This window comes from Dreissena polymorpha, chromosome 1 (genome assembly GCF_020536995.1).
Source record: "Dreissena polymorpha isolate Duluth1 chromosome 1, UMN_Dpol_1.0, whole genome shotgun sequence".
Taxonomy (NCBI): Eukaryota; Metazoa; Mollusca; class Bivalvia; order Myida; family Dreissenidae; genus Dreissena; species Dreissena polymorpha.
In genome coordinates this window covers 196872241-196893464 of record NC_068355.1, presented here as the reverse complement: position 1 = coordinate 196893464, position 21224 = coordinate 196872241, and the positions used below count along the sequence as shown (strand labels likewise).

Sequence of the window (21224 nt, the reverse complement as noted above, 5' to 3'; positions counted from 1 at the left end):
GGTAATTGTTGACAGTTTGTCCTGTCACAATTATATATTAGTTAAGCCAAACGTGTGATAAAGATCCCTTTTGGGGTGGCGATAAATACTATTTTTATTGTTCAACAGTGGGAGACTGAGAAAACATATGTTACAATTAATTTGTCTACTTTGCCTGCTTCTTCTTTATATATTTTTCTTGCTAATCGTTTAAGTTTAGTTTTAGTTAAGTAGGTATATCAATTTACATTTTTTGATAGATATTTATTTGGATAGTAATAGTATGTTTTATTTGACTTGACATCATTGAACCGGTTTATTCATTGATAAGATCGGGATCTCCACAGGTGTTTAATCTCGATTGTTAGGTGGGGAGAAGGGTCCGAATGATAATGTTGTCGTCGGCTTACGAATCACATTTCACAAGTTTTAGACAAATATGCATACGTTATAAACCTAATTTAAGTATTACATAGATAATAACTTATCTTTATTTTGATGAACTACGTTTAAGGTATAAAACTATAATTATCTATTTGTTGTGTGCCGCATACATACCATCTTGCTTTTTTAAATTTGATCACAACGGTCCGAAGTCATAAACATTCATTATGCATGGTTGCTAAAGCACAGTGTATACTAATTTACCTATGTTTATTGTTGTTTGCTAGGGTTATTTTTAAAAAAAAATATTTTTTTTATTAGGGGGGGGGCTTTTATAGAAGATTTCAACTAGTCCTTCAATTAACGAAAAAAAAATATTGGTATAGGAAATATAAAAGAGTAATAGACAGCTTCCTTCATGCTGTTCTATTATGGTGTTTTAACGCATATAATTATGTATGGTTGATGAAGCACATTGTATGCTACCGATGTTTATTGTTGTTTGATGATGATGTTAAGTTGGTGTTGCTGTTGTTGTTGATGATGATGAGGAGGAGGAGGAAGATGAAGAAAAAGAAGAAGATGATGATGATGATGATGGTGGTGGTGATAGTGGTAGTGACGACGACGACGATGATGATGATTTTGATTATGATAATGAGATTTGAATTAAATTAATGCGCAAAGATTTTTCTTTTTAGCGGCCAAGTGCAGATATCTGCGCTCGGCCGCTGTAAGGGTTATGTAATATTTGCAATCTACATAGGAGTCAATAGCAGATACCAAGCACCATATGTTTATGAGAAACAAAAGCAAAATATTGGCAATCGCTGAAATCTCGAATATAACTTAATAATTTTATTAAATGAAAACCGGTAACTATTTTAAACTGTTATTATATTGCAACAACATAGCGTTGTTTATCCAAAAGACCATTGTTATAATTACAGGGACGTAAATAGGCCAAACTATTCAGGAAATATGATTTGAGTCGTCAAGGATAGATTTTGAGATCAATGTACGTCCGATGAGATTTTAAGGGAGTTGGAGGCGTAGGGACAGATTCGTTCGAGTACGCGATCATTTGAGAACAAATAATGTTGAAGCTTTATCGGAATTCCGGAAATTTGCGATCGGTACCGATTTTTCCTGGTTCTTTTTTATTGATTCTGATAAGTTAGCGGCCGGCACGGACATGAATATTAACTGACGAAAACCTCTTCGCTACTTTCCGAAAATCTTCGACATGTTGCAAATATCCGTAATATTCCGCATTGTACTCACCAGAAATTGCAACTAGAAAGATTACAATAAATCAATTAGCTACGGCTCGGGCGGGGATTTACCTTTTATCCCTGTAAGGGACCTAATGCCCCAGACTACCGAATATTTTTTTCCGGAATTCGAACTTGATACACTTGATATCCCTGAATTAAATATTAATATCCGCAATTTTGATCTCTAAAGTGCTGACTGTTAGTATTGTATTTGACTGGAATGACTGTCGATTATGTGTTTTTAAGATTAAAACAAGCTTACGAAGAACTTTGTGTTTGTTTTTTTGTACGCTTTCTTTTTAAAAATGTATTGTCCGCCACGGACGCAACAATTGACCAAATGTACCAGATTGTGGTCTCTTTAAAGTGCTATGTTTCTACTGCCGTGATATCTATAACGAACTATACATTATTGATCGTGGACGTTTTATACTCTTATTGAATCTGTTTCCCCAAAATATGCTCTTCTATTAGTAGATGTTTAGGTGACGATGTTCTAATTATAGATCTTACACGGCCAAGAAACACTAGATAGGTCTTTGCAAAGAGAGCTGTTGGATATCGTGAATGCATTCAATGTGGTCTGTTTATTTCAGAAAGCTATGTGCAATGTTTTATGGGGATTTCTATCAAATTGCCAATTGCAAAATTTGATTTAATTCATTCGGACCTTCAAGCGGGAAACTTCTTCATTAAAATTCAATGGGCTTTTAAGAAGTTCGTTGAAAGGCCAAATTTGACGTTAAACAGCAACGCCGAAAAAATTGCTACTCAGTCTTATTTATCACTTTTTTGTAAGATTTACCAGTAGACATTCTTCAGTGAAATTAAGCAAACACACAGTGCCGACAAGTATGGAAGGGTATTTAGGTAAAAATTACATCCTTCTGTGTGACTGTGTCATGATTCTTGATGGTACTTTCAATAAGTATGTAGACACCTTTTCATGCTTGATGACACTTACATCTTGCCTGATGTCCAATGTCTATTTACATTCTGCTTAATGGTATCATGCATGTGTACAGATGCAACATTCTTGTTCGTTAATTGCATGCTGCATATGTGTATGTTGGTTTGTGCAGAGAGACTTGTGCAATAGGCGCAGTGCATAATGGAATCAAATATTAATGCGCTTAATAAATTAACGCGATGGCAAGATGTGAGTTTCACCCAAGCACAAAGCAACATACTATCATGCACGATACAATGATGTCAATTGACAGTCATTCCGAAATGCTACGGAGGACTACGGAAATTTACGGCGTATAACGGAAATTTTATGTTATATGAGAAGTTGCGCCCCTGTGTAAGATATTTGCTACTTAACCGAAATTAACCGCGTGTTTGTAGACTTAACTTTTTTTTGGTTAATGACTAACCATACTTTTTGTACAGTAATTTACCTTCAATAACCAAAGAAAGTCTATGGATATATTTCAATATATGCTACTAATGCATGTATGCAGAGGTCCAGATAAGACGCTTAAAGTCGTAAAAAATTGAATTAAATTTAGTAAAAAAAGTAGACTTAAATTCTGTGCGTACGGTTACACATTAGAAAAATAAAATAAGAATTCAAAATGTGTGATCATGCGTAAAACTCAATATCAACGCATATAATGTAAACATTTTATCAATGAGTTCCCACTCGTCTAGGCCCTCATTACAATTACGAAATCATCAGCACTTTAACGTTATTATGAATAACAGACCATCTTTACAACAGTCGAAAAGCCGAACGTTTTCCATTATCTGGTCCTTTTATCGCAAAAAGTCTGCTGTAACCCGGCAATTGTCATGAGCTCTTCTTAGACTATAAACCTAAATGCGGATGTGCCAAAACTTATACTTACCTGAAAAAAAAAATTAATAATAGACTTTAAGGCTGGATTTTTTAAAGAGTGTAAACCAAGATTTTGCTGAAAAAGTTATCTGGAACTTTGCATGTATGTAAAGAGGAAATCGATTACATAATTTCAAATTTACTAGAGTACTTTTATATTGCACCACATAAAATGCTATAAAACTATAATATTGAAGTGCACATATAAACTTTATTATAGATGGGTAGGTATTTCGTGTCAATCTCTTTCGCATATGACAGAGCTTTTGGTCATGCTGCTTTAAGTACATATAGATGCATGACACAATTTAGATTAAGCAAAATAAAACACAAGGTATTTGCCAAGAGTCAAATATATACGAGCAGTAAGAGCGTAATCATGCGCAGCGAGACTTACTCATGTAGAATTGAAACTCTTATTGCTTTCTGTCGAAAGAATTTCATGTGTCCGATCTAACATGCAATATTCCCGGTGTTTTTTTATGCGGATTAATGTTCCGTTTTAGATCCATAATTAACGAATGCCTCAAAATTAACACCGGAATAATGTTCACCGACATTTTTTCATACAGATTGGATATAAATATTATAGAGCTTAACAAAAAAATACATTAAGCCCTGTTCTCCCGGCACACGTGCTGGACACACAGGTGGTTAGCGTGTGGCTATGATAATAATTAGTGAAAAATCTTTTTGAATGATAAATAATCATATTATAACGAAAAATCAAATTTTCTATAAAACAAAAAATCTCTATCGTTTTATATATAACAAGGTATCCAACTCGAAATCATCCGAAAACGGGGTGCATCGTTTTGAGCAGCCATTATTAAATTAATTTTGCAGCGATTTTCTTGACCCGGTCTTATTCAACGCAGAAATGAATTTCCTTTTAGGAAATGTATACATCTTGTTATATTTCTACACATGCTGGGTCAAATTTTAAGAAATAACGCTATACATAATTCGCTTGACCCAGTTGTGATCGATCAGACCGTATTTATGAATGAAATCTCCAGTTGTAAAGACACACCTCCGCATTGGAGCAATGATATCACTCGTGTGTTTAAAATGTCAGTTGGTTGAAATGTATGTAAGGAAAGTTTTCAAAATGCGCTGGACAGTTAGTTTTGATGCATAATGCAACGGCAAGCACGGTAAGAATGTTTTTTCATACGTTTTATTGAATTATGGTATCGAGGTTCGTGAACTTTGCAGGGAAAATGCCCTTTACTCCGTGAAGATTTCAGTCATGAATACTGTCTGATCGATCACAGCTGGGTCACGCGAGTTGTGTATCGTGTTATTTCTTAAAAGTTGACCCAGTATTTGTAAAAATATTGCAAGACATATACATTTCCAGAAATTTATTTCTGCGTTGAATAAGACCAAGATCGTGAAAATCGCTGCAAAATTGATGAAGTAATGGCTGTTTAAAACGATGCATCCCGTTTTCGGATGATTTCGAGTTGGATACCTTGTTATATATATATTTAACTTATTTTTTTTAAGAAAAGTTGATTTGTCGTTATAATCTGATAACTTATCATTCCAAAAGATGTTTTCACTCATTACTATTATAGCCACACGCTTACCACCTGTGGCTGGACATACACCTTTAAAAAACACTATACAAATTCAAGTACATATGCACTTAATTGATTGTAAACAATAACGGTTGAAATCCGTGCGTGGGAATTTTTCTGGTAACCAAGAGCGACGTCAACGTTCATGACAAACCTGTTTATATGACATTTATTTATTGATTTTTTCCAACTTGATTGAAAATTATGTTTTATGATATGTTAATACATGTAGTAGAAGTAGTTGTTTTCTCAACGATGAGTACAATAGTTGTACAGTACTAGACACGAGTACTTGTAACTTTCAGGTTTCTCTTTATACCACAGACATTATATAGTCATAAAATTATAAATATGTGTTTATAGAAATTGTAATTATAGCATGGTAAACGGACTAGAGAAATCTGAAAGTTTCACGCACAGGTCTGTGGCAATGGGGGTTTGGGCTACTTTATAAATATAAGGTCGATATGCAATGCACATCGGTAGATTACGTCTATTGTAATTATTTGGACTAGGGAAGGGCCACAATTCCAACACATCAGCCCCGTTATGTCCTGAATAAAATACATGTATAATTTCTTGAGTGCCAATTGCATCTTACAAATATCAAAAACATTCACGGCAGTCAATTCATTGTTTAGGCCTACTGCACCCGATTGTATAAACGCTGGTTAAAGTTACCGCTCGGTAACATTCAAACCTTGGTAAGTTTGCGGTTATTCAGGTATAGTAACCTTCAAGGTAACTCGATTGTATAGACACGATATGCGGCAAAGTAACCTAACCGCGCATAGTGGAATTTAACCACCGGTAACTTTAACCAAAACATTCCCACAATGCATTTTCTAATGACGTAATTTTCGCGCGAAGTGTCACGCTTATAAACAGCGACATGTATTTTTTTTATCAAATTCATTTACAAATGAATTCACAATACAATAAAGTGAAAATTTTAACTATGAGTTCATCAAAATGACCAGGGACAAATTGATAATGATGTCGGGATTTGCATCATTAAGCGGAATCCCTGGTGCTTCCAAACTGCAAAAGAGTGCTCACAAAGACGTCTATTCTTCTAGTTGTTCTAGATGTAACATAAAAATTATACATGGTCGTCGTAATATGCTAGACTATTCTTCTAATTTGGCTTATGTTTACAATAAACTTACTTGCTTTCTTGTGCAGTAAGGGACTTTGCCATAGACAAATAAAGCATTGTCCAAGTTTAAATATATCTTTGTATGCAGAAATCTGCAAATGCAACCGAGTTCACCAACGGCTATTATTTGTGTCGTGTTCTGAGAAAACTGGGCATAATGCATGTGCGTAAAGTGTCGTCCCAGATTAGCTTGTTAAGTTCGCAAAGGCTAATCAGGGACGACACTTTCCGCCAAAAATTGATTTTTGCTAAGAAGGGACTTCATTTTAACAAAAAAATGTCAGAAAAGCGGAAAGTGTCGTCCCTGATTAGCCTGTGCAAACTGCACAGGCTAATATGTGACGACACTTTAAGCACATGCATTATGCCCAATTTTTCTCAGAACACGACACATTTGATAAACTGCTCCGGTTCATTTTAACAGCAATAATGTACATAGAGTACATGACGTAGCGTGTGACGAGGAAGAAAGTTTATTGAGTTCTCATTTGAATATAATGATATGATGGCATAAGGGTCTTTTTTCAACTACGGTATGCTAAAATAATTATCAAAGACCCTAGACGCAAGATCGTCAATTATTGAATTTTTTGGATTATTTATGGATTTTAAAGGATTATTAAAGGTAAGATACTAGTTCGAAGGTGTTTTGTTTTTTGTTTGTACTTTTGTTGTTCCCTGTTCTCGGAGAAATGATTTTAACATGGGCGCCATTGATGCATCGGATCACACACGGCATACCCATAACAGAATATAAGAAACACGTTCTGTGCGCCCTAAATTCGTCGTCCGAAGTCGGAAATCGTATTGCCCTGTAAATTAAGTCAAATAAAGTGTCAGTCGCTGCAATTTTGTTGTTTACTCGTCGAAATTGTGAAGGTCGTCGATGGTTAGCTTTTATGATGTCGCGCGTCGCGGCCATTTAGTGTAAGTTACCTCTCGGTAACTTGTACTTACCCACCTAGGGAAGCAGGGTGCGTTTTAACTGGGTTTTAACCGATCGGTATAACTAACCAAATTTTATTCAAACGCTTACCGACCAGTAACCAACATGTTACCGACTTTTAACCGCCGGTATGTGGTTAACCGCAGGTTTAACTGTTTATACAATCGGGTGCTGGTCTTCATGGCAATAATGAACGTATTTAGTTTAATGGAGATTATATAACAAAGGGAACTAATTCAGCTTATTCAGTTTACTAGTCAAAATGATTCGGATGTTTTCGCTTTTTTCCCGAAAAGTAATTTATTCAACATACGGAAAATAAACGCGCGCCACCTGTTGTCATAATTTAGTAACTTGCATTCTGCTTACTGCCTGTTGCTAACTGCCGTTGTTAATGACGCTTAGTGGCAAAACCGATTATGACTGGTTTCAGGAATTATGAACACACAAACATTGGATAGTCACCAAGCATGTTGAAACAATCATCAAGTATAACCGGTAGAGAACAAGCATGTTGGAACTGTCATGAAGCATGTTAGAATAAACATCACGCATAATGTAAATATTCATCATGAATGATGTAATGTTGCAGCAATCATCAAGTATAAACGAATAGACAACAAGCATGTTGGAATTGTCATAAAGCAAGTTAGAATAAGCATCAGTCATAATGTAAATTTTCACCACGAATGATGTAATTTTTACCTAAATATTCTTCCATAGACATGTGTTGTTACTAAAATAGACATAGAGATTTGAGCATTGGGAGTGACCTAATCATACTGTGCTTTGGCAGTATTACGGAATACCGTTAGTGCCATCGTGGTTACACATTAAAATCCAGAGGGCGAGAACGCGAGAACGCGATAGTACGATGGCGACAGTGTAACAATACGATGATGACAGGGTGACAATACAATGGCGACAATGCGATAGTACGATGGCGACAATGCGAGAACGCGATAATACGATGACGACAATCAGACAGTGCGATGGCGACAGTGCGACAATACGATGGCGACAGTGAGATAGTACGATCGCGACAATGCTACAGTTCGATAGTGTGATAATACGATGACGACAGTGCGAAAATACGATGACGACAGTGCGACAATACGATGGCGATAGCCGACAGTGCGATAGTACGATGGTGCCAATGCGATAACGCGATAGTATGATGGCGGCAATTCGAAAATGCGATGGCGACAGTGCGACAATACGATAGCGACAATGCGATAGAACGATGGCGACATTGCGATGATACCACGGCGACAGTACGATATGACTATCGCATTGTCGCCCCCGTACTATCGCACTGCCGCCATTGTATTGTCGCACTGTCGCATTGTCGTCATCGTTTTAGCTCGTTTTCGCAATCGTACGAACGCATTGTCGCCATCGTATTGTCGCACTGTCGTCATCGTACTTTCGCGTTCTCGCATTCTCGCCCTCTGGATTTTAATGAGTAACCACGGTGGCCCTAACGGTATTTTGTACAGTAAAGTGCGTAAAATCTGGTTTGGAATAACAATTTATATGCCGAAAACAGATGTTGAAAACCCGACTTAGTTTTATAAGTAGTAGTCTAAATATACAATGAGTTTTCCGAGCATTAAATAAACATATTAAAATAAAATTCATGTTCGTATCGGTTGAAGTTCTTGTTAATAGTAAAAGCAAAGAACACAATAAAACGCTGATTGGGCTTACTAATTTGAGGCAAGAAAAAACACATCGCGCTATTATATATAACATATAACGCGCATCCGCAAAGTTAAGGGACCCGTCTCGGTGCCGTCGTTTCCGGTGAAAGTTTCGCACAGGAACTACCGAGTTTGGATATGAGACCACGAATCATGGCTTGACTTTATATATCAGTCAGCGTAGAACCTGACCAGACTGCGCGGTTGGACAAGCTAGGGCGGACCAACTTTGGCCGCATATGACATAAGACCCATTTTCGCATGACGCGGGTCATCTGACCTTTATAATGTGTATATAGCTTTGAATGGAATTTGCACATGGTTTTTTGCATGGACTTATTGTTATGTTAATGTGTTGCACGCTTTCAAAAGCAGAGGGCATATATAAGATCAATTATACTACGGAGTTCATTTTCTGTTGCAAAATGAAATGTAATAAAGATTGTTACTCAGCGGTGTGTACAGTATGACAGCGTTGTCTGTCTGCGATGCATTTATACTGGTTCTAAGCTGGCATACTCACCAATTGGACTCAACCATCTGCTCGAACAAGAAATGATAAGTTCTACTAGCATAAACCTTTAATTGTAACTTATTTTAAAAATATTCATGTTATTTGTATTATTCAATTTATTATTCATAATTATAATTATTATTTCCTTTATCGTTGTTTTTCGCATTAAGAAACTTATTCGGCTTACGAAACTGAAAAATCCCATTGGAAAAAAATCCCATGGGATTTTTTATTTTTTTCAAACACGACTAAACGCATTAAAATATCGTAGGTTGTTCATCATTTCACAAAATATGATGTTTCTGGAAGTTTCATGAATAAATCTCTCAGAATAAGAAAAAATCCCATGGGATTTTTTTTCTCCCATTTTAAAATGGGATTTTTTTATTACTCAATATTTATAAATATAATTTGCATAAGACCAATATACAGTCCTTAAATAACGTAAAAATACTTGAAAACGCAAATAAAACACGTTTTTTAAAATGTTCAAAATCCCATGGGATTTTTCTCCCATTTGCAAATTATGGGAGAAAAAAAAACCATGGGGGAAAAAATCCCATGGGAAAATCGAAAACCCATGGGAAAATGCAAAAATCCATTGGGAACCCCAACTTTGCTTATAAATTTCAAAGTGAAGAAAACGCATTTTATGAGTGAAAATAACCAAAAATTAATAAAAGATAAGACTTTTATCGCATACTATGTCTCAAAGTAGCGAATCTTTAAGACAAAGGGTACTTAAGTTTGCGAAATTTCGGTTTTTCCGGTGGCCGTTTGTTGTGTAATTGTAAAACGCAACGCAATGAGATATTATGACATGACTGGAGTAGCAATATATGTTAAACAGGGTATAATTTTTACTAAAATAGACATTTATCAAGAGCATTTATCTTCTTAATCGTGCGCCATTAGGCTATACCAGGTTGCATAATCGACGGTGTTTTCAGGGGGCTTTCACACGGGCTGGACAGATTGTAAACACACTGTTAAGAACATTATTTTTGCAAATATCTCAAGTGATTGAAATATATCTGGAAACATTTTTAGCGCATAAAAGACAATTTTTCTTGCAGTTTGTTTCGGTATCTCAAGGTATAAGAATAAATCCTTGAATACGTCTAAAATCGGTGACACAATTTCACCTTGCCTGATGCATAGCCGCATACATGAATGCAGTAAAAATATAATTTTTGAACAAGAACACGTGCTTATTAACAACAATTATTGTGATGTTTTTCACATTGCCATAAGCAGCTTAAAAATCTGTCTTTTAAGCACCAGTTGAAATTCTTTAGAAAAAATGTGTATGTGTTTGCGTCCATTAACGTTTAATTGGGTACCCCACAAAGTCACCTGATCGTGCGCCGTTACGCTATACGTGTCCCAAACATCGTTCCAATTACAGTGCGTATATGCTCCTAATGATGATAATAATACGACTAGAAACTGCTATAAAATATTCCAAAACATATCATTTAGAAATAGTAATGTCATTGTTAATGATTTTGCCCTGCTGGATTCCCGTGCCTAATCCCCAATGAGGCGATAAAACACGAAACGTTGTGCCCAATGGCGGAATGTGAAGCAGCCATTAAAGACCGTAAAACCTATAAAATAAATTGTATTAATATCAAAGCAGAATACGAATTAAAGCTTTGAGAGCGTTGAAAGGTTGTTTTCAAGATAAAGGGAAGTTTCTTCTTCAAGAAACAGTTATGGACTTTAAAATAAGCATCAGCATAAAAACATAATTCTTTATAACAGCTAATAGTATCCTTGTATGTTCTTAGCGAAGGCCGGAAAAGGGTACACGCGCGCGTTACACATCCCTTTGCTTGGTTGGTATAGGTTACAGTATGTGTTCATTGCTATATTGCTATACTATCTAAAACTATCAACAGCATTTATTTGAACACACAATGCTCTGTATGGGCACTTGCCATGACTTTATTTTTGAATATTTATGAGTGCATGTGGTAGGCAAACCATTGTTGTTTAGTAGGAGTTCACTGTTTAGCTTTAAGGTTGGAGACTACATGAGACTTTGACAGATGGTGGGAAACCCTTATCAACTGGAGAGAAGCCGGTAAAAAGAAGACCGTAAAACAGTGACCGTTGATTCGCGTCGAGTTCTTTCTTACTTACTACATGACCTTTCTTCTTTGTTGTTGACATAATTTCGGCTTAGAATGCTCATTAAGAAAAGGTATGGTTATGAGGGTGTCTACGCGCGAAATTTTGACTTTATTTTTTTTCAAGTTATTGCTTATACATTGAATTTATAAGGAAATCTTTTAGTATATTGTGACCTACAAGAGTCGAAGTGCTCATTGTTAGATGGTGGCATCGGTTCCGGTTTCGATTTTTATAAAACCCGTTGTAGTAAGAGCGCCAGGGTTGTTGTTGTTCTTCGTGCTGTTCTTTTTTATATGGTTGTTCAGACTGCTGATTGTATAGCATTTTTTTGTTTCAATGTTGCTAAACCTGCTGTCTGACAGCAGATTCTTGAAGCTGTTATTGGGTTTTTGTTGTTGCTGTGATGATGATTGCGGTTGCTTGGTTGTTGTTTGTTCTTTTTTTTCTGGGATGTATAAACTTCCAGTTATGCGCTTGCTTGGCCTCAGGGAACCCAAAACTAGAATCAAAAGGTAAGTCCGCCCTCTTTCGTAAAGGGGTGTTGCGGCAGTTTCGGTAATTTTTTCCCATTAATAAATGTTTTTGAAAATGTGTCTGCTAAAAATACATTCAACTACTTTATGAAAAAAATGAAATAAAAACCTAGGATCACCGGCCTTGTTTTGATTTTATTTCCAATATTGCGACAGGCACTTTTGCATTAAAACTTCTAAATTTCTCCTTATTTAAAAAACTGAATATAATCACAAAAACTGACGAATGTCGGTAGCTTTCAAGCTTTAGAACGTTAATTTATCTTAAATAAGACATACACATTACAAACACAACAATCTAATTTTAATTGTTTTGTTCTATTGTTGTTTTTTGTACAATATTATAATACCGTCAAAAACTATTATATGTATCCAAAATGTGTAAAATATTTCGCATGTGAGACGGCGGTATTGTGGTATTTTGTAAAATACGACATGAGGGTATGCTTATTTTTTAATTATCATGCCTTAAAGGAATTAATAACGTAGATGTGTTGATAAAGAGTATTTTGTCATCAAAGCGGTATCTGGCGTATTAATGTCGATCTAACGTCGATCTTGCGTATCTATTACTTTTGTCCTTGCAGCGTTTTGTATAAACTTAATTGTTCATCAATATATTTCAATCCATTATCTCGGTCTATGTAGGCATATTTCTATGAATTGTTTGTTGATACATCTTTGGTTAATGTCTTCTTTTCTCAAGTAGGCTGACGAATTGTTTATTGCATTGTATTTTGATCTAAAGGGATAAATTAAAGAAATAATCAAACATTTCACTTGCGGTAAAAAAAGTAGAAATAACTACGGAAAAATTGTTGTACCACTTGGCTAGCATATCATCACGTGGTTGATTATGAAGGCAGGGATTTTATCGAGCTAAGCTGGCTTCAGTCAAATCTCTGCGCGGAGGTTGACATTGGACTCACCTGTAAACTTATACAACATAATTAAAAAAATAGAGCACACCGACCCGTGGCGCAGTCTGACAATTTCAAGTTACTTCTTAATGGCATGTCCTATAGAGAACACAAATACAAAGAGGAAAAAAGCTGAAGAGAAGTAGTAAGTGAAAACAGTCTTTTCAAGAAAAACGTCATTTTGAACCATTCCACACCTGAAAATATATGAGAAATAGTAACAGTATTTGGTATGTTATTGTCAAGAAAAAGCAGTGGCTTTGTCTACGTAAATGTGGCCCAAACTCGTATTGAACAATCTAATATTTAAATACTTATTATGTTCTCTGTTCTTTTCAAATGATGGAAAGGGTGGTAAGTGTGTTCGGATCTTGTTCGACTATTTTGTACTTTTTTTTAGCTATGCACATCTATAATAAAAAAAACATTATAAAACATATAAACAATGCACGTGTGTGTGTGTGTGTGTGTACAGTTTAGCTGTTGCGTGTTATATGAGTATACTGTGCAAATGATTTGGTACCACTGTGAACACTACGAAACTCATGTGAACACTACGAAACTGCTGGAAACGATACAAAACTGCTGTGAACACTACGAAACTGTTGTGAACACTACGAAACAGCAATGAAACCTACTTAACTGTTGTGAACAATACGAAACTGCTATGAACACTACGAAACTGCTGTGAACAGTATGAAACAGCTGTGAACACTACGAAACTGCTGTGAATACTATAAAACTGCTGTGAACACTACGAAACTGCTGTCAACACTACGAAACTGCTGTCAACACTACGAGCTGCTGTGAACACTACAAGCTGCTGTGAACACTATGAAACTGCTGTACACAATACAAAACTGACGTGAACACTACAAAACTGCTGTGAACACTATGACACAGCAGTGATATCAACTAAACTGTTGTGAACAATACGCAACTGCTGTGAACACTACGCAACTTATCTGAACACTATGAAACGGCTGTGGAACACTATGAAACTACTGTGAACAATACGAAACTGCTGTGAACACTACGAAACTGCTATGAACACTATGAAACTGCTGTGAACATTACGAATCTGCTCTGAACACTATGAAACTGTTGTGGACAAAACGAAACTGCTGTGAACACTGCGCAACTGCTGTGACCACTACGAAACTGCTGTGAACACTACGAAACTGCTCTGAATACTACGTAAGTGCAGTGAACACTACGACACTGCTGTGAAAACTACGAAACTGATGTTAACACTACGTAACTGCAATACACGGCGACGATACGAAATTCGTATTGTCATCATGGCCAGATTTCGCATATTCACAGTTGCGATATTTTCTATAAAAATATATTCAAAAATCTTGACTGTCGCGGAAATGACAAATAGTTGCGGAAATGACGAAACGTTGTGGTAATGACAAGTAAATTTTTTTCAAACTTATATATTTTTTTCATAACTCAAATGAATGACACTCGTTTGTAATACATCTGACGACTAGATAATACATCTAGATACTCATAAAACAAGATATAAACATGTACTTCGACAGATACATAACGTGATTTCATCTTTATTTCATGTAGGGATCTAATCATTTCCATATCCATATAAATCACATCATTCGATCATAACTGCAGTTACAGCACGACACGAAACAGTATTGACAATAGTGCCTCGTTTTCATCTTGGCCGGTTTGTGAGCGCAACGTACTTTCATAATTGACACGAGGCTGATTTGGAAACGAGGCACTATTGTGAATATTAGGTTTGTAGTAATCCCGTAATTATTTCGATTGAATACACCCAGGTAAATGGAATGTTAATGTTTACGAAAATGTAGGAATACATGTTTTACAAAATTTAATTTTCAGAAATAATAATAAGTAAATTCTACTTCAATTCAAAGTCGATTAAGATATAAACAGTTCAACATGATTCCTTATTCTCAAACTTTTCACTAGTAAATGATTACACTGTCACTGATATAAGTCCGTTAATTTGACGTGTAATGATGTATATGTTCGATTTCACAGCTCAAAAACCTTCCTCCAACGTAAAACAAAACTTCCTATTCAATAAAACTCTCAAACTTTGAACAGAGCGTTGAATTCAAACAATTAACTTTAAACATCAATTTAATTGCGTCCGATTCAATTTAGCAGTGTATGGCACAATATAAACAGTTTAATTCATTCTATGGCACTTTCAACCGCAGCCCAAATGTCGTCGTTTATTTTATGGTGCCTCTTTGTTACATGTACTGGCTCTTCATCAAGAAGTGTTATGATTGACTTTCTATCGTTACACAGTACGTTAATTCTCATAGGCTAGAAGCACCTTTTTCCATGATTTCGCCCAACTCAACTCGTGGTTTTGACTTCTACGTAGTCTTCGTCGACGGATAAAATGTTCCCTGGATAGGACAGCACATCGTAAACGTAGTGGACCATGCAGTACTTTCCAACAAGAGACTCGTCAACGACATCAACCGGCTTAAGAAGACTCTGAACCTAGAAAAATTCACATATTTATCAAATTGAAATAAATGGCTTTTAGGTCTATAATATTATGCAAGTTTACGGACGGATGGCACATTCCGTAAACAAAGTATTGAGCAAAATTCAATATGGTTGATATAACATTGAAATAAGAAAATAAAAATATGCAAATATGACGGAGTCATATTAATTAAATATCATAACAGAATACGCATTCAGTTTTGGGCAAATATTTAATACCAACAGGTATACAAATTTAAACTCCATACGCGACATAAAATTTTAGCATATACATATAAATTCCGCGTGGATGTAACTTCTAGGAAATCAGGTTACTTTTCACGAAACATAGATGTATCTATTTGTGTATAATTATTTATAAATCGGATTACCTTTTCACTGGGTACATGTTTTGTAGAATTTTCAAAACATGGACCACCGACTGAGACCTCAGTATTTACAGCAATCTGAATTTACAAATGTTAATAAGTCCATAATGATAAATGAATGAGATGTATTTATATTAAACGCAAAAGTGTGTTTGCAACCAGTATTGTCGGCACTTGGCAGTATACAAATTAATGTAAAATGAAAAAAAGGATCTTCATTCTAGTTAGTGTGCATAAATGCATATAAATCTGCATCAATAGCGCTAAATAAATAAAATATGCGGAATTAAAGCTATTACGGATGGAGAGTTTTGCCAATTAATTTATCCAGTTTTAATACTAAAAGTGCAAACATTTATTAGATTTACCTCGTCAGCTTGGTCAGTAAAGCATGTGTCTTTGGGATTATAGCACCTGCACTTAAGATCCACACAGCTAGAACAACTGACTATTCTTGCACTTATCTTCAGCTGTTCAGTAGTTGTCAACTGAAAAAACACAAGTGATTAACGTCATTATCCTGCAATGTTTAGCCCTTTGCATGCTGGAATAATTGTCATCTGTCTGCTTAATGTTGAGTTTTACCCGTTTGTGCATTTATTATGAAAATTTTGAAGAAATACTGTCTGAATATCAATTACTTTTAGTGCACTGGAACCTAACCGGGAGCGTAGTTACTCTGCGTCTGGCATTTAGCTCCACCTTGTTTGCAAAGGCTAAGTTCAGTGGACTAAGGGTAAAAACGACAAACTATGTAACTCGTAATTAAAACATAAAAGTGATTTAAATTATTGCAAATACCTGATGTATTTTATAGTACTTCTAACTAGCTTTATCTTTTCGGGAATCTCCTTTTCTATTTCTTTCATCTTTTCCTCGTTGACTTCAAACAGCTTCACTGTTGTTACCATCTCTGCTAGACCTACATGTATAGAATGATAATATGTAAATATCGCCTAGGAATATCCTCTTTAAATATATAATCTACAGTAGAGTGCATATAGTTTCTCTTTCTATATAGCACTATACAGCTGCGTCATGCTGAAGGTTGCAATCACCATGCACTGGATCATCCATCATATTCCGCATGTACTGACTACTGACTGTATAAATATTTATTTATTTATTTATTTTTATTTATTTATCGAAATTATGATAAAACTATATGCGAACATTATGGAATTTTATCAATCAGCGTTGGTGAATAAGATAGTATTAATTACCGTAAAAGGCATTATAAAACGTCTCCTATCTGATTTCATTTTTTAAGAAAACAATTATACATGTAACTTGTTTGGGCGAATTTCATAATTCCTGGGAATTTTCTATTCTTGAATTTAAGTATAAAATTCAATATAGACTAGCTTACTACTAAATGTGAAACACCTACCATTTACAATATCTGCGGCTTTCGTAATATCCCTTCCTCATGTGTTGACCAGGGTATCTGCTTGTCGTTTTAACACCGCCCCTATTCCGTCAGGTGCTGCCTTTCATTGACCGCTCTCCCAGAAGTTCCACGTGCCCTCTTGAAATCCATAGTCATATATTTTCTTTGATAATACGTAGAAGTTTGTTTTCGAACGGTACTAAGTTGTCGGGCTTACACAATTGATACGCTTCAATTGCTTCAAGGAGCGTACATAGTTGATGATGGGATCTAGATGTGCCCATATGCCACTGGGTCCGTGCTTCAAACAATCCGAAACAGTTGCACATCAAAAGCTCATCTTGATGTCAACGCCCCAGGTATATAACAGCCAGTCTGGCAGAAGTGCGCTGAACAACACGAGCGTATCTGAAAGCGCCAGAGCAAACAGGAACACCGCCGTTGACGTCATCTTCTTCTGACGAAGCAGCACGAATATAGTCATAGCGTTTCCGATCATTCCAATGGAAATAAGAATCGGCGGAATCACCCTCCAGAGCAGCGCACTTGTGTCTCAATAGTAACCGACCGGCGGAAACTTCCATCCGGAAACGTTTGATGACGTCGCGTTGAACGTCTCCTGTTCTGTAACGTTTATCAATTTCACATTACTAGCAAACTTTGTAGTTGCATCCATAGTTTCCTAAGTTTCGCTCTTTTTTCTTTAAAACTCCTTTACTTGAACAAGTATTATACATATAGGCATTCATCAACAGTAACTACTTCCAGAACGTACGGGACTTTGAAAAACATGTAACATGCATTAATCATTTGTAACCACGCTTGAAACTACGTACTACATCTCGTACTGGTAATACGTCATCATTTATGGAACGTACATAACTCTACACTATATGCCGCGGTGAAGCATTCATAAAACACTTAACATTTACAAACCTATGTAAACTAGTAGCTTTTTGTTAGCTTTTAATCTTGCCCTTTACAAAATGTGAATCAGTAAATCGTCCCTGCATGATTCAGTTCGAAGTCATAAATTCGTTAAGTTATAAATCGTTATGTCTTTAATTCCATCAGAATTTAAAAAAAAATGTACATGTATCAGATCTACCTCTTTAGTAAATTCGTTGAATTCCAGAAGCGGAACGGCGAGGTTGAATACTTCTGAATATTTGTACGATAGTTCATGTGTAGAGCTCTGAAAATGATGCCGTTTGTGAGCGAAAACGAAGTAATGCGCCTTTTGGGCGCCGTGTTATGAATTAATTAATGTTTACAAACGAAGGTGCCCGTAATTTGCAGTTTACCTTATGCAAATATAAATGAACCTTGCTCTGTGAAAAAAGGGTTAAATGCATGTGCGTTAAGTGTCGTCCCATTTTAGCCTGTTCAGTGTGCACAGGTTAATCAGGGATGACACCTTCCGCATAAATGAAATTTTTCATTTAAATCAAGATCTTCGTTGCAACAAAACAGTTTAGGCAAAAAATGTGTCTTCCTTGATTAGCCTGTGCGTACTAAACAGGCTAATCTGGGACAATACTTTACGCACACGCATTTAAGCACCTTTTCACAGATGGCGACTAAATTAGAAATTTACTTACTACAAAAATGGCGTATGCACATAACACGGTGACGATATTGTAGCATCGGAACAATTCGGTGGAGGGGGGGGGGCACATACTAGCGCAAGCGAAGTATGCTTCCAGAGAATCACCGTAACATTTATTTACATTTAGCTGGTGGTTTATTTATATAAAAAAGATTTAGGTATTGAAATAATCGCAGGTTCAACACTCAACATTATCAGTGTTTTTTATTGTATCGTTTGTTTTGATCAAGACCAACTCAACAGCCCGATTTTAATGCTGATCTTGAGTGAGTGTTGCAGAGTCATATATTACCCAACTGACCAGAGGCCTCATGCAATGTGAAATTTTTCAACGATTTCAGACATATTCAATGATTTATTCTTATACCTAAAGTATATGCACAAACTGCAAGAAATACTGTCTTTTATGCACTAACGATTTTTGCAAATGTATTCCAACAACTTGAGATATTTGCAAAAATAACGTTCTTAACGGTGTATTTACATTCTGTCCAGCCCGTGTAAAATCCGGGAAACCCTGTTGATTCTGCACCCTGTATACGTACAACACCGTGTCACCTTATTTTCAGAATCACACATTTAATAAAGATGTAGAATCAATCTAATATATATTACCAATGTACAAAATCAAGCCACCATATGTGTTTAATTTTATGAAATAAGCAATTATGTCAAATGGTGTAAACGATAACAATTTTCGTCGGCATTTTGCTGCTGGTGGCATTAAGATTTAGTCTGCATCGGCCCCTAGCTCCCAAACAGGCTGGTGCCTTGTGTTGCCTTACAGCAAAGCAGGCTCCTCAGCTCTGCGCGGAACCTCAAGCCGCTGAACACGTAGATGGCAAAGTTGAAGGTGTCGTTGAAGTAGCTGACCAGAATGGCAACATCGTAAAGGAAATAAAAGTACTGGGTGTCGTTCTTGGCCGTGTAAGGATCAACTGACTCGAGCGCCCGGAGCTTCTCCTCCTGGTAGGGGCTGTACAAAGCACAGACTGACACCGGTGTAATCGTGAGGAGGAACAGCACGCACAGGGCAATCATCACTATGGATAATGGACGCGTGTCGCGTGCCTGACCGGAAATGATCATCCGCTGACGTCTTGAGCGGGAGCGCGCGAGCTGCACTACGATGATGACGTTGCCAATGAGTAGCAGCGGGAAAGTTAACGTGAAGTCGATCCATCCATAAACGTAGTAAAATAGGTCGTAGTTATCCTTCGTGGACGGATCGCACGTCAAGCCCGTGTATTCATTTACATCAAATATCACTAGTAGTATTATATTAATTCCGAAAACGGCTAGCACAATGGTGACGACGATCAAGCCAGCGTTGCGTGGGGAACAGCCAAGTCTCACTTTATGCGGGAGCAGCACGCAAGCTGTTCTCTCGAGCGTGACGACCACGATCAGCCACGAGGAGAGGTGGATGCTGCTGTAGGCAAGGTAGTATATCGCTTTACACCCGGGGTTACTCAGCATCCTGTTGTCAACGCCCCAGGTATTTAACAGCCAGTCTGGCAGAAGTGCGCTAAACAACACGAGCGTATCTGAAAGCGCCAGAGCAAACAGGAACACCGCCGTTGAGGTCATCTTCTTTTGACGAAGCAGCACGAAAATAGTCAGAGCGTTTCCGATCGTTCCAATATAAATAAGAATCGGCGGGATCACCCTCCAGAGCAGCGCACTCGTGTTTTCATAGTAACCGACCGGCGGAAACTTCCATCTGGAAACGTTTGATGACGTCGTGTTGATCGTCTCCTGTTCTGTAACGTTTATCAATGTCACATTACTAGCATATTGTGTAGTTGCATCCATAGTTTTCTTAGTTTTTCGTTAAATTTCCTTTACTTAAACAAGTATTATAAATTTATTTTTATCGCGCATATTTGTATTTTCAATTGAGAAGACTTGTCTATGAAATGGTTATCTCCGCACACAATCTACCTTTGCTAAGGAGTCAATGTCAATCTATTTGTAAGCGTGTATGTAAAGAGATAAATGTACTGTGCACAATCTAAATGCTGCAGTGATGATCGCTTGTAATTTCGTATCCTTCAAGTACAAGATTTTTACACGAGGATATTAAGTAGTTTTGTTTAAATCTGATTTTTGCTCCTTTTCTCCATCTTTGTTAAACCCATTTGTATGTTACATGTGTACAGTGTTAATTTTGTATAAAGAAGACAATCACGTGTTATTTCAGGCTCGACAGTTGTAATTCAAATATGGCTTATGTTTAGTATGACTTGGTCCTGCTCTTTTAAAGCAATATATATTTTACAGGAAATTAGTACACTTATCTGTCGAAGCCGAAAAGTTCTATTATGAACGGCTGATTTTCCAAAAACAGCTAT

General features: G+C 36.5%; 1 protein-coding gene across 1 annotated transcript; it reads right to left on the bottom strand.

The window, feature by feature from the left end:
* Positions 1-19617: 19617 nt before the first annotated feature.
* LOC127865657 (cysteinyl leukotriene receptor 2-like) lies at positions 19618-20685 on the bottom strand. The gene has a single exon (XM_052405566.1). The coding sequence runs from the start codon at positions 20683-20685 to the stop codon at positions 19618-19620; it is 1068 nt and encodes a 355-aa protein (XP_052261526.1).
* Between the last annotated feature and the right edge of the window lie 539 nt (positions 20686-21224).